This window comes from Bombus fervidus, chromosome 3 (genome assembly GCF_041682495.2).
Source record: "Bombus fervidus isolate BK054 chromosome 3, iyBomFerv1, whole genome shotgun sequence".
NCBI lineage: Eukaryota > Metazoa > Arthropoda > Insecta > Hymenoptera > Apidae > Bombus > Bombus fervidus.
Genome location: NC_091519.1, coordinates 6,893,021 through 6,908,895, shown reverse-complemented (window position 1 = coordinate 6,908,895; position 15,875 = coordinate 6,893,021). Strand labels below are relative to the sequence as shown.

Genomic DNA, 15,875 nt, shown 5'->3' with positions numbered 1-15,875 from the left:
TAATCAGGGCATTTAAAAACTACTATTTTTTAATCATTTAATTTTTTAAGAGTTTTTTTAGGATGTAATGATCATTTTCTTCCATTTAAATAAAAATTATTCTTTTGTTAATAACTTCTTTCGTGCAAATTTTATAAACTACTGTTATCATTAGTCCTGGTTTGCTTTTACTCCATTGGGAAAATTCTAATTTTCGATTGTTACTTATACAAGAAATTGTAATTGCAGTATGCTGAATTAAATTGCTCATATTATAATGTATTTATTCTTTATTGTAAATTAACATCGATACATACATAATCACGTCGACCCAGATTTCTTACGATGGTTACAAAATCAACGAATGAGAAGTTTTTTACATTAATCTTTTGGTATAAAACATGTAATTACTTGCTAAATAAATAGTTACATTCTTAACTGGATGTTAACAATTACGGGTAACAATGTTATATGATTTAGTATTACAAAACTTTTGCATTTCAAAGCTCCATTACCATTGTCTGTTACATGTTACGAATGTATATAATCTAAGACCAGGTATGTAATATCTAGTACTCGAAATTAATTAACGACAAACGCAACGAAAACATGGCTTATATAGCTTTATTCACGAGCCTTATCTTTTTATAGTATCTTGCAACAAATTGTCTAACAAACATCTTAAACAAGCCTTAAAGTTACTATAATATAGACATTAAAACCGATACAATTATAATAACGAATAAATTAATTAAATACAATACTATGTATACATATAAGATAAATGTGTTTATGTGTACTTGCTTGTAACTCGAAGTGTTTTTATGTAATTAATTATCTTTTCTTATTGGGACGAAAATGCTTTAAACGATACTATAAAGAGAAACATTATACTGAACATGTACAATTTTAATAAAAGAATTGTTACAGAACTCACTGAATGAAAAACTAATTCATAGAATAATAAAACATTTCACTTAATGGTAATCTGCTTTCGTCCACTTTTTGTAATATTGAAACATAAAGTATCATAATACTTATATCGATGTATTATTCCTGTTATGCTAATTTGTATTTCACTTGTTATTCTTTAATTATTTTTACCATAAATAATTTTGATATTTTAACCAGAATGTTACATATTAGCGTTTAGAGAGTTGTTTAACTATGGCAATATGAATTTAATTTGAACAGCATATGTGTGTTTTAATCCACGTTATTTGTTACTTTACTTACGTAAAAATGTTTTGAAAATTTATGCATTTTAACATAGTATTTTATATGGCCGACAGTTTTCAGTGGCATTACATTAATTTTCAAAGTTTTTGAAACATTACAAGAATTTTAAGATTACATTACAATTTATAAATGATGAAGCATTAACATAAATTTTGATTCTTACTTATGATAACAATCACCGTTGCATGTATATTTTATAAAATAAGACATGGAAAGAGGTGGTTTATAAATCATCGGTAAAGAAATTCTTCTTAAATATTCGTGTTCGATCTGAAAGTACTTTTTAAAATGATTAAGTAATGATAAAATTAACGGTAACAAGTAACAGATATATAGTTTCTAAATATTGATTAATAATAATAATACATGTATATTTTGCAAAATCTTTAAAGGCATTTTTTTCGTTCCTTCTGAAGAATAATGTTCAGTAAAATGTTGATAGAAAGAATTTACTAATTTCTTTCCAAGTTGTATATACATGTTTTTGTAAGACATACAAATACAATTAAACTTTCGTGTCACGTATAGGAAGAATCTTTAAAAACACAAGATTACCAATTTAATAGAAACCTAAAGTAAATATTGTATTTTCTTAAGACGTTTAAAAGAAAATTCAGTTTCAAGTATATAATACCAAGACTAATATTTTTTTTACTTTTAGACATTTCACTGTATATATATTGTATCTTCTTATAAATTATCGTTGTTTAAGCGAGTTTTTGAGTGACTTTTACGTGTAAATATCTATAGAAACATAATATACATAATGTAATACGTCTATCAATCGTGTCGATTGATATTTACGACAATTGAGGTTTATTGTAAAACAATTAAAAGGAATGATAGTATACATTGTGTTGATAATATTTTTTTCGTGGATTACACTTTTTCATTTCAATCGTTTATATTTACATTAAACTACATATATTTCAAGTAACGTAACATTAAATGGCTATGGCAAATGAATTGCATAAGAGAGAATTTCTTTCTTGTGGTAAATAACAATAACAAAGACTAAATTTCTTGACTAGCCTGGAGCCATTAAATTTTCGTAAATTTTCAAACCACATACATTAATGCATATTCTTTCAATTTCTACGGTAGTATGCTTTTTGTTACGTGAAATAACAATAACAGTGTAAATTGTAGTAAGACGAAAGAGAATGAAATTCTTCATGCAAAAAGAATATATTTTTGTACTGTTTCATTTTTGCGAAAAAATATTTTGAAAATTTACTTGATACACATACGATTTGACGTAATTTAATTTAACCCTTCGCACTGCAAAAATTTTTATGATATAATCGACTAGAAAGCCCAGTACTTATATAACAAAGTTTTTTGGAGTCAAGGATCACATTTCGTGAAGAAAAATGTTATAAATATTTGCAAATTAATTTGTATATTAATATCCTTTCCTTTCCCAATTTGTCGTGAGAAACATACAAAGATAATTTTCATATTAGCAATGTCGTTGTAGCTGCATCGAAGCAGTACAAAGGATGAACGTTACATTAGTGTTCATAATTGTTGATAACGATATAGACTAAGTAAATCAATTAATTTTTTCAATTACTCATATTTTCATTAAAACTTTATTTCTTTCTGCATGAAAGATTATCTCCCTTTTAATCGCATTGACAAATTATATCTCATCCTATGTGTTGAAATCCTTCATCAAAATAAGGTATGAAATTTGATAATGGAATTATTTACAAAATGTTCACATGTACATGTTAAACTAGCGATGGAAATAGTGAAAAGTTCTTTCCTAATATTTAATAGGCCGCCGTTTTTACTTAAATTGCTTCAACCCTTTTACGATGTAATAAAATAACGAGGCGTTCGGAACAAGTGACTTAGAAAGTAATTATCTTTTTGTTGTCAAGGTCTCTTCACATTTGTGATGTCATACAGTTTACTTTTTCTAGTAAATAAATTTTGATAATTCTTTTACATATAACAGTATTATAATTACAAGAAGTAAAGTTCGCTATACTCTCTTTGACATGTATCAAAGAGAGTGACAAGTTATATTTTCGTATTACACCGAGAATGGATTATATCGACGAAACAAAATTTGTTTCTTCGAATATATCTAACGAGTTTGCGGCGGTCGTACCTTAATTCGTTGTTTCTGCGTGCGAGGTGAACGCGATGTTACGCGAAATTCAAGAGGTAAGTCGTAACAGCGACAAACACAACAACTTGGGAACTTAAACCAATCGCTGAAGATACCACGACACTCGTTGTTCGGATCGTAAGCTAACAACCGATGAAGTCTGTATTGTTGTTCGCATCTGCATCCATCTCGACAGTACATCTGCTTGTTTTCGTGTCTTTAAACAAAGAGAATGATAGTCAATAATCCCACGTAATTGTTCAAGCTACTGAAGATGAGAATCTTAAAGCGGTACATATTTTATTTCAAGCATTTTCTTCAAGGTTTTTGTAAGAGATCTATGGAGTTTATTTTATGGGCATTTTGAAAAAAATATAGGACGGAACAATAACATTTACTGTCTTCTTTTACAAGTGTTTTAAGAACTAATTAAAACTGAAGTAGTTATGAATAAAAATATTTGTTGAAATACATGTATAAGTGTATTGATACACTTAAAGGAATGAAATGCATATAAAAATAAATAAATTAGACAGCTTTGATTTGAAAACAGTTCTCTTTCAAAGCGACACAATATGATGATAAACTGACAGATGGAAATACATATTATAATTACTAGACCACGGATTTTTATGCATTTATGGGAAATTAAAAAATGCACATAATACGTAAAAATATATAAAATATGCAAAGTTTTACACTTATCTATTGTAATAATTAATAGGTAAACCAAACTGTTTGAGTTCTATTTCTTTATATGTTCTTATAAAATTTATAAATTTGCATAAATATCCACAGTTACATAATTACTTATTTTTCATGACATTTTTAGAAAACTTGTTTAAAAGTGTTGCAGTGTTGATATTGTATAATATTGTTGATGTAATGTGTAATACTATAGTATCAACAAATATTTAATTAATGTTATCTTATACTAACAAATATTTCAAATATTTTTCAAAAGCATGAATTAGAATGTACAAATTGAAGTGATAAAGTAATTAAAATATTATAATACTCACGTGCATTTTTCCCAGTGAACGTATTGCTCGAACGGATAAAGATTCAAAAGTGCCAATACCTCGCCCCTGGTATTATTCGCCCAAAATGGCGCAACCACTTCCTCTTTTACAGGACAAGCATTTCTGAAATATTTTTAGTATATGTAGAAGATAAATTATAACTGTCAGATTAGATTATATCTGTTACATATACATTTATATACACGAAATTCAAGAGGTAAGTCGTAACAGCCTATAATTGTGCAATTGTACAGCGCATTTTTTAATTTCATTTCTCTACACTTATTTCTTTATTCTTATTTCTTTATTCTTATTTCTTTTTAATAAAACCTCTTACAAAGTATGAATATCATTAATGAGATTTTACTGTTCCGTTTGAGGAAAGAAACTTTAATCGTCCCAGTGATTTCTTAAAATAAAATATAAATTTACTGTTTATTATATTAAACTTATTGAATCTGAAATCCATTTTTTAACAAAACGATTCAAAATAACCAAAATAATATCCGAAATGTAATAAGAAGATAAGCTTACAATTCTATTAATTATAAATAAGTAAAGAAATATTATCATAAATAGGTAAGAAATATTTTATACGCATTTTAAAACAATATCGATTAGGTATACATTATATAGAGAACTCCTACATCGATGTACGTATGGCCTACATAAGTATGCTATGATATAAAATGTATTGAATATAACTGTACTCATAGCAATGCAAATAAAGATGTAACAAAATTCGATTTTAATAAGTATAACTTCATAATCGCATAAACTAATACATAAAAGATTATATCAATATATATATATATATAGGGCGTTTAGAAATTATTTGTCAAGAGTATCATAGCCTTATTCTATAACTCTGCATCGGTGAAAATCTGTAAAAGTAAGTAGTCGCAAAATTGACCTTGACCTTGAAATTCAAAGTTGAATTTTTGGTTACATCGTATTCTATGCATCGTGAGGATCAAAGGTCTCAAAGGAACCATGGTACTTAATCATTCTCTCATACTCAACCATTCTCCTAGAAGAAAAATGTTAAAATGGCATTAGTTTCCCAGCTCGCTTTAGTTATAATGTATTTACATTTTGTAGTTAGATGCTGGGAAAATAGTATCTAATCCAGATCTATCATTATGTATCCAATATCTTCCTTTCTTTTTTCTTCCTTTCCTTCTCGCTATTTAAGCAGTTTCAAACTCGCATTTCTACATTCCGATCAAGTTTCTCTCCACGATCGTGCATTGACTTTAGACGATGATAACGATATTCGATCCAATGTTTCAATTGTTCATTCGAACGATAAACAATTTCTTTCGCGCAATTTTACGTAATTTCGTACCCAAAGGAAGATATCCATTGGTCAAAACTGGTGAACGAGGAGGCCATAAGCGAGCAGCAAATTTGCATACTGCCCATCGCGACCCAAACATTTCATTTCACCAGTGTGAGGTAGAGTACCCTCATCGACCGATTCGCCAATTTTTTCGTCGTTCAAAGTCGGTGCGTTAGGAAGAAACACGATCGGAATATAAAATTGCGAGTCCGCTTAAATAGCTGCTTAAATAGTGAGAAAGAAAGGAAGAAAAAGAAAGAAATGAAGATACGAAATATGTAATGGTGGATCTAGGGTAACTACGTACAAAAATAGATGATATTTTTTCAGCATCTAACTACAAAACGTAAACACGTTACAATTAAAGCGAGCTGGGAAATTAATGGAACTTTAATATTTTTTTCCAGGAGAACGGTCAAGAAGTTGCGACCTATGCTTACTTTGAGACTTTTTGTCCTCATTATAAGTAGAATACGACGCAACAAAAAAATTTCACTTTGAATTTCTAGCTCAAGGCCAATTTTGCGTCTACTTTCTTTTACAGATTTTTACCAATGCGAGGTGTAGAATAAGGCTACGATGCACGTGACAAATAGTTTCCGAACACCGTGTTCTTACATAAAAGAAATTTATTCATTGATCTACCGTTCCTCCTTTTCTTGTCTATTTTATCGTTCTCTTCTATCATCCTAAAAAATAATTTCGCGTTTCCAGCTTATGTCGTTCTATAATTTTAATGATAGGCAAGTGTTAAGGAAGTATTAAGAGTGTGTTGAACAAGAGTGAAACACCTTCGATAAATTCACAACTAATGCAAACAAACCGAGAGACACTTACACTCCTCGAAGCTTCAAAACCGGTTGTTCCTGTTGATCTTTCGCGGCGGCGTCCTGATACAACTGTCCTCCCATAGTCGAAGCTTCCGGCTTAATGGCAGGTCGATATTCCGGTCGTGGCCTGAACTCTTGTTCGTCGATCGAACTCAACGTCTCGTCCTGAACAGTTGTTCCTTTCGGCGTCGCAAATAGAATCTCGCTGCCATCGACTTCATCCGGAAAATCGGTGGTGTCCGACAAATTTACCGTCGACGTTTCCTCGAGGCTGGATTCAGAGACCTCTGCGACTTCACCAGCTTCTTCCACAACCTCGTCGACTCTGTCTATCTGTTCGAGAATTTCGTTGATGCTGAAATTTTGCTCTTTCACGGCGTAAGAGCTTGTCGCAACAGGCGACGTCGTCACCTCGTCCGCGGAGTTTCCTTTTTCTTCATTTGTCCTATTTACTACTAAACTCGTTATCGAAGGCGTGGATTGAGTGGTTGTTTCACGGGTAGGCGAAGCAGTTGATGTTATCGGCGATGATGTCTTTTCCTTGGTGAAAGAGGCGGTAGTCGTCGATGCTGTGGTTGTGCTAGTGGTCGTTGTCGAAGTTGAAGTAGTAGTCTTCTCGGTTGGTCGAAAATGAGGCCTCGTGTATTCGCTTAATTTTGGAAATTTGTTTATCCGCTTCGCGGCATTGTCATTGAAGGATCTGCTTGTAAAGCTTCGTCCCTCGAACTCGTTGCCGCTTAGTTTCAAATCGTCTTCTGACTCGAAATAGTCATAGTCGTGCATATACTGATATTTTCTAAAATATTGTTCGTGAATAGGTAACGCATTGTATAAGAAAACAATGTAATAAGAAAGAAATTTGTTAAAATGTGTTAAGTCTGGAATACACAGTCAGGGAAAAAATTGAGTGGTCATTCGTCTACTCTATTAAAGACTGTTGTATCTAATTACATAATATTTATTACCACTACTTATTTTATTTCAAAAACTTACCTATGATCGTCAGCAAGATGCTGGTAATAATCGTCATAGTTTAACTCAATGTCATTTCTCTCGAATTCGGCTCTTAATACATTGATATGCCTTTCATCGCCATACATGCGCCTCATTAATCCTTTGTTTTCTTGCACGAAACGACGAACCGCATGCCTAAAATTATATAATAAATACCTTGAGATAGTTCGTTCTAATATATTGATTTCAGTGATAACTTTTAGAAGAATTTCTATCATTTTGATGTTTGATAAATTTAAGGTATATTATAATTCATACGGATATTTCGTAGTCTAAACACATACTGAAATTTCGATTTTCTTGCTACTAAAATATTCGATCTAAGCGTGTTATTTTTCAATATCTTTTGCTTTCACGTCGAGTAATATATGTAATGTATAGTATTCTTAAATTTCTAACATGTATGTACATATGTATTACTATACGTGCGATTTAAAATTAATAGATAATAAAATAATTAAAAAGTATTATTATTATTGTTAATTTAATATGTTATTAAAGTATCTATTAAAAATTACAAAATATTTTGGGAACATTCTTAAATAGAGAAATGACATTATAAAAATAGTTTTTTTTATTGGATTTATAGAATAGAACATAAATTTTCTTTTCTTTTATGTATATACATATGATTGTTTCTCTAAAGAAAAAATTCTGTAATTATCAAATATTTTCAAATAATTCAGTTAAGCGTCTAAATATTTATTTTAAAATATATTGATGTATTTTCGTAGATCTAGTATCTTCATAAATGTATTTTTAAATTTCGACTATACTCATATAAAGTATGCATAATTGTACTATAACTCAATATGTAATCTTTAACGTCTTTAAACTTAACATATTAAACAAAGAATGCACAAGCGCAACGCAAACTTTTATTTTCTTATAAGTATTTTCTCAATATTTAGATATAAATATGTATATTTAGTTATAAAAATGTCTAAAACTTGAGGTACATATACATATGTATATTCAGTGAAAGTTGCTAAACTGGAAACCTAAGTATCTCTATCTTATTTAAATCACTTATTATTTAAAGAAGTTCTATTTAAATTTCTTTATTCATATTTGAAACACCTGGTGTATTCCCACTGCTTTTTACCAGACAAAATTCTTTATTCTTTTAATCTTAAATTTAACTTTTAATTTTGCTAATTCCTTTAGTTTAAATTTACAATATAAACTAAATAATATATATAAAAATAAACAATATTAACTATTTGTGTCAATGAGGTTGAATAAATATAACGAATTTATTAAATCAGGAATGAAACGTGAAATGAAATGAATATTATTCCATGCAGTTGTCATCACTTGGAGCCTTTTGTACCATCGAAATTATAGCATGTCAAGTTTGTATACGCATTGTCGAGAGTAAAAGTACGTCGTTTCCTCAGAACTCTCACAGTTTAGTCACGTAGGATTTTAATAATTGAAGCCTCAATGTCCTGCTTAAAATTCAGATCAGCAATGATACCTTTGAATAGTGAAACTCCCAGAATATGTCTCTGCCCGTATTGTCAATTAACTTTCTACTGTCAATGAATGCAGTGTAACTTTTTATTGATATTCGTTTCTTGATATTATCAGTTTGTGATCCAATTAATTAGTATGCTAAAATTCTTGATGTTTGATTATTTAATTTCTAGACAAATTATTGCAGATTATCGAATTTGAATTTTAGTATAGATATGTGTTTTGTTTATCTCAGATTGTTTAATACCTTAGCTACTTTTATCGATACGAAAACTTGTGTCAGAACAAGGTTAATTAGTTCAAAACGATGAATATCATGATTCATGATTTTCTTGAAGATCTTTTATCCTTTTTTCACAAATCATGATAATATAAATAAAATTTTTCGTTCAGTATATAACGTACATAACATCACTTCGATTTCCAATATAAAATACATTTAGTATCACACGTTAAGTGTATTTTAATTAATATATGAAATATATTAAATATAATATACTTTGGAAAGTTATATTTGAATTGAAAATTTTTAGTTCTCTATATTTGTCAGTAAGCCGGTAATATTACACAAAGAATTATTTAAAAGCTAATATCGGTTTATTTAAACATTTTATTGGACAAATGATTTTATTTGCTTACCAGGGATAAGAGCTACCAGCTACTGTACACCAGTTTTGCTGTCGAAAATCACAAGGAAGATTTACCAATCTTGCGCGGCCAGCTCTAGAATATGGTTTACTGCAAGCCGAGGATGCGTCATATCCAAAGGTGCTTGGTCCACCTCCTTGACATCTTACAAGTTGATATGTGATCACCTGTGCAAAGATCGAATTAATGTTAGATACACGTATGTATGCTGCCTCGCTTTCTTTTAAATTCTTAAACGCAATTTAATGTATTTAAAAGGAACAGGTTTTAATAATTTTATATCTGTTTATTCCTTAATCGATTAATCTAATTACTTCCTCGATCTCAAACTACGTTATAGACTATGTTTCTTCTGTGAACTTTTATACATGCTTCGAATATTACCGGATGTACCTTAAGTATGTGTTTGTAACTTTCTATTTGGAGGAGGAAGGATCAGATGTAGAATATGCATAAAAATACATATTATAATACAAGAGTAAATAAACGCATAGTATAATAGAAGTTACTCTCCGATAACCATTTGGATAAAGGCAACTAGGTACAATAATTTCTTTACATAAATTTTTGCTCTGAAAATTTATCTACAGCAGAAATCCAGTTGAATGCATTTTATAATATTCTAAGTAGTATTTTGATATGTAGGCAAAAATTACCATAAGAATAATTTTAAATCTATCCTTTATTATTTTTCAAGTGTTATATCTTCTATTCATTTACAGGTCTGAAGTATTTTCATAATGTTGACCTTCTCATTTCCTTGATTAAATAGAAAAATGTTAAAATTAATATGATTCTCCGAACAGTTATATTACATCCGCTTTCATATTTCTTTATATATTCGAGATATATATAAATCGTGAAATTATTCTTTCATTCAATAGGTACTTATGAAACACAATTATAAATTATCTATAACAATTACAAAAAATATATTGATTAAAAGAAAATCTACAAGATACATATTTGTATCCAAGATAATCCGATCCAAAGAGGCGATCACCCCCTTCCCAAGAGTAATAAGATATAAAAATATCGTGTCACATTCTGAAAAATCTGTTAGTAACATATACAATTAATGTAAATTTAGTCATTCCGACTACAGTGTCAGTGTTCTTTTTCCTTTACGATAATTTGTATAAAGAATACTTCCAATGCTTTAATCATGACAATATATCTTACGCATTTCACTTCACAGATTTGCGGTAATAATACATGTTTCCAATCTATTATTATAATTTCTATGTTATGAATGTTCAAATGAAGTTATATAAGATTTCTCAAACTCTTTAAAAGAAAGCTTTTATTTATAGGAAAGCGTACTGGACATCAGTAATACACGTTTACATAGCTTAAGGGTATAAAGTTACCGTAACATACGTTTACAAATAAATGAATAAACACGCGGGATCTGCATACTTATTACTAGACTTAGTAAAACCTCGCGACGAACAGAGGAATTTAAAACGTGAAACATATAGTAACGCTCACCTGGAGGACGAGATGCACAATCACATTCATAACTCGCGTTTGATGTTAATTCGAAGCTTTGGACCGGCGAGCGAGGTCCAAGAGTATTAATCGGCGATCACGCTACTAGTCTGCAGACGTAAACCGTTTTCACTGAGAGGAACGTTTGCCGGCGTAAAAAAGGACAGGGACAGGCGGTACGGTGGTTCGCGGCTACATGACAGCACCTCCGCGCGCGAGGAGGACGCTTTCATTACTGACCATGTAATCAGCCGGCGTCGCGTGCGATGCCAGGGGTTCAGGTTCGCTTGGTAAAAGTACAGAGCAGCAGGGAAGCAGAGAACAGCGAACCGCTCGCGTTCGACGCTCGCTTGACCGAGAAGCAACCGAGACGGAGGCGAACAGAGAAAGGGTGCAACGAAGAGAGGAGACACGAGAAGGAAGGAGGAAGGAACGGGGAAGAGAGAGCGCGCGTCACCCGGTGAGTAGGTCACCGCGGAGGGTACCGTTACATTTCGGCCCATTGATGTGTGTCACGGGGCCCCGCAGTGACGTAGCAAGGGCCCTCCTAGGCGCTGGCGCAACAGACCTCTTCTTGCTCGGTCAATTAGGAGAAAGGTAGCTAATAACGCGTATCTCGTGCCTTTAGTCTTAGCGCAGTGCTTCTTCCTAATCTTGTTTAATTATGCACCACCGCAATACCTCAAAGACTTTCATCCCATCCATAGCGTAACAGTCAACCATGTTCTACAAAAGTATCTGCGTATAATGTTCATAGGTCAAGTAAAAAAGAAAGAAAAGAACGTAAGGTTAAATCATTTTTAATTTGACCGCTTTCAATAAGTGTAAATTTGGAGAATATGAAAGGTCGTTCGTTTATTCTATTTATTCGTTCCCAAATTGTTATATGGACCTAATAGAATTGTGACAAAATGTTCATTTTATTTAATTAATAGTAGCGCATCTTTTGGGTAATTAGAAAACTAATAGCATATAAAAACGTTGTATTGAACGAAACGCCTATTAGCGTATAAAACTATGATGATCTTTTGACTTTCTATCACTGATGCAGGTCACGAAAGCAACATAATTTTCTAGTTACTCCAAAGATATTAAAAATTGCTCTCTCCTGGATTGTTTGCTTCACATCGAGGAATATTGTCCTATCATCAGAAATAGCTATGTATATTGTTCGAAACTGGTGAAATCTGGCGCAATGTCGGCTACTTAACCGATTTTGCGAATCTATGCTACTATTAGATTTTTCTTTCTTTCGCTTTGGGCCATCGTTTGCGTGGGATTTCGGACATGTCGCTATATCCTTTCTCTTTAGCATTATCTTTTGGTTCGCGATCGGTTGTTTCTGGAAGGTAAATGGATCGTGCTATCGTGCGTCCCTCTCTCACCTCACGTCTCTTCTCTTTTCGAATTTCTAATTTAAAATTCCAGACATTTTTTCTATTTCTGAACGTCTTTCCCCTATGACACTTGTGTCTTTCTTTATTAGGTATTTCAAACCTTACGCGAGATTCAGCTGTACATACAACTATGTGTAACATTCGTATAAATAAAATGCACGTGATTAAAGTAGAACTCGGTATTAGTCAGTTACGTACAATTTACGGATTCGCCTTTTGTCGATATGACTCGATCGCATCATTTTGAAATGCTTGGTGGAAATATTAAAGTTTAAATAAATGCAAAATGTGTAATAGTGTGGAAAAGAATCCAACAAATTATGTTTGCTCAATAGATGAAAGACGAAAAGTAGCTATCAAGGAAATAAAATAGTATCGTATATATTCCTAACATACATATGTATTTTTTAGAAAAGATTATATAGACAACTAGATATTTACTTATTTTAACCTACTTATCATATTGCCCATGTTAGAACTTGGTTAGAATCTTGCTAATTCGTTTCTCGCATAAAACATTACGATGCTCGTTTGTTTGGTAAAATTGACAATTAACGTTTGTTATGAAAACAGTTAACAGCTTTCTAACAGAATCAAAAAGTACTACATACTGATACTTAATTTTATTGCAGTATACTAATTATATTTTTTTTACCTTTAATTAATAACGATTATTACTCCAGCTCGTTTATATTGATTGGTACGTTAGATAGTTAATTATACATCCATAATGATAAATAATTTGAATATTTACATTTTTGTTTGTTTATACTGATCCAGTCCATGATTACTTACAGAGAAATGGATAACTCCCCTTATATCAATGTTATTTATTGATAACAATTAATTTGTTATATCTTATTTTGTTATAGGAAATTAAAGTAACATTATATCAGAGTTTATTTGAAATTGATAGAAATCTTATTTAATTTTTACATGTAAAATATACTATTCTCTAACAATAAAACAAAATACTAATATATGTAATGAAAAAAATATAAAAGATAATGCTGCACAATTGCTGCACCTGTAAAGAAGTTCTGTTTGAAATTTCTGTCATTTCATGGTTATTCCATGTTCACTTTGTTTATTTACAAGGAAAAAAAATTTGCGGAGTATGGTCGTAAATGCTGTTTAACGCTTCCAACGAAACTTTCTGCGTGTTCCACTGACCTCGTAACCACTGTCACTTGGAATCTCTTTCACTGCATTTTTTTGCTTTTGTACGATGCGGAGACACCGACCATTCAAAGACGCAACTAAAGATGCAACGCTTTCGTTACCGCATATATATATATATATATATATGTATATATGTATGTATGTGTTATGATAATCCACTCGATAACTTGTATTCGATTTCAAGAAACATACACAACATAAGCAGTTGTAACTGATATTAGCAGCATTCTTTTAGTAAACACTTATGTTTTACATTAATATAACGAATAGATTTCTATTTCTTTTTTTACATTACTTATTTTTATTTAAGCTGATAACAATGAAAAGCTGCGATTCTAAGTTACCATACAATTTAGACAATTTTGTATAATTTAGTGGTTCTTCTATAATATTTTACTGTTTGTGGATTTAATCAAAAGGGGAAGTCATATAGATTTAGTAAGTTCTTTTTAAATACTATTTATTAATGTAACTTACTAAAATGACTAAATTGACGAACAGACATCTTTGTAATAAATAAATAAATGTATTCGTTATATTTTTATATTTATAATAAATCATAGATATAACTATTTATTTGCAATAGTAAGAAAAATAAGCAGCTCTTACAAACAGCGTGGTATAATATATAGTAATTGTGGTAAAATAGTATTAAAATGGGACACTTTTTACTTCTATATTTTTGACAACTATATTCGGCGATTATAAAAAAATGAAAGTTATATAGTTATATTATATAGCATACAGGAGTATATATTTTCCCTGAAAAACTATGAAGTATAACTCTGAAATTATTCCTTCAAGATTAAACTCATGTTTGTCAACAACATGATAACTGAGTATATGAAATAATATGTAATTTGTAGCAATTTGTTAAGCAAAAAATCATGAACAGTATGTACTCATAGATTTTCCACGGATACCATGCAACTCCAGCATAAATGTTTTACGTCTGCTCACTTGCTTACTTGCTCACGTTCCTACTTTTTACTGTTAAAAGATGCATCTTTAATGCCTTCGATAGCCTTAAGGTAATAGTATTATGCTGTACTATTCCGTTAGGTGGATAGCATTGGATTATTGGAGCATCGTTTCGCCCGATTACTAGTTGGCAAAATACCAGTTTGCCGCGGCCGCTGGTGAACGCAGATACTGGTTCTTGCATCTTCACCTAGCAGTAGAAAAGAAAGCTGCTCGTCGCGTACACATACGAGCACACACGGACTTCAGCGATTTCTGATTACGTTACGATTTCTGATAACGCTATGATGTCTCATTAGCGGTATTACATGAACTCGGCAGAAACGCACGCTAAAATCATAAATTCCAACACAACACACATTTACCTTTGATATCATATCAGTTTTTATTGATATAATTTTAATTTATAGTTTAAAGTATTTATTGTAAAATAATCGTACGAATCATTTTTTATTAAACAGTATCAAGTAGAGATATCAAAGTAAGAATGTTACATATACTAGTTCGTAAATTTATTGTTATGCATAAATCTAGCCGATGATAATTGTATTATTTACGTAATTACATAAAGCATCTTTAAATAAATGGGTAAAAAATATATTTGTCAATTCTTTCTTTAAGTGCTAGCGTTTAAAATAGCACAAAAATTTTATGCCTAAAATTTGTAAACCACAATGATAATCATCAACATAATATTTATTTCGTAATAGCTTTCTTGTATATAAAATAAATAAAAGAATCACCTTAAGATCCTTTCGGCCTTTCCTTTCATTTCTTCTTTGCTTTCTCTTGCGTAAATAAATTATAATAAGCGTTGAAATGAAAAATTTCGATATTGGTTTGTATCATTTCGAAACAGGAATTTAGGTGTCAAGGATAAACATAATTTAGCAAAATTTTAATTATAATTTATAATTGTTGTTTTTAAAAAGCGGAATAGCTATTTAAAATCATATTTAAAATCATTAATTTAAGAAAGTTATTTTTAATATATGAAAATTAGAGATTTTCTAATGCAAGAAAAATATTAGAGATTATAGATAATAAAAATAAATATTTTATGACTAATTTTAATTAAGTAAACCGCACGAGTAAAATTTTGTACACATTTATGATGTTCTTACTTTAAAGTACAGCTCTTCTATTCCA

General features: G+C 30.5%; 1 protein-coding gene across 1 annotated transcript; it reads right to left on the bottom strand.

Moving 5' to 3' along the window:
- Positions 1–446: 446 nt before the first annotated feature.
- Positions 447–11,453, bottom strand: Spz4 (Spaetzle domain-containing protein 4). Its single transcript, XM_071999609.1, has 6 exons — positions 11,167–11,453; positions 9,667–9,842; positions 7,528–7,683; positions 6,542–7,330; positions 4,363–4,485; positions 447–3,557 (listed from the first exon to the last, which is right to left on the bottom strand). Exons 1-6 carry the CDS (start codon positions 11,194–11,196, stop codon positions 3,317–3,319), a joined length of 1,515 nt encoding a protein of 504 aa, XP_071855710.1. The 5' UTR covers positions 11,197–11,453; the 3' UTR covers positions 447–3,316.
- Positions 11,454–15,875: the final 4,422 nt, after the last annotated feature.

Excerpts from the sequence above, each read along its gene's own strand:
- Spz4 (XM_071999609.1), bottom strand. The coding sequence starts at position 11,196 with ATGAATGTGATTGTGCATCTCGTCCTCCAG. Across the intron at positions 9,843-11,166 it reads TTGTGCATCTCGTCCTCCAG|GTGATCACATATCAACTTGT; the intron begins GTGAGCGTTACT and ends ATCTTTGCACAG. Across the intron at positions 7,684-9,666 it reads GCTGGTAGCTCTTATCCCTG|GCATGCGGTTCGTCGTTTCG; the intron begins GTAAGCAAATAA and ends ATATAATTTTAG.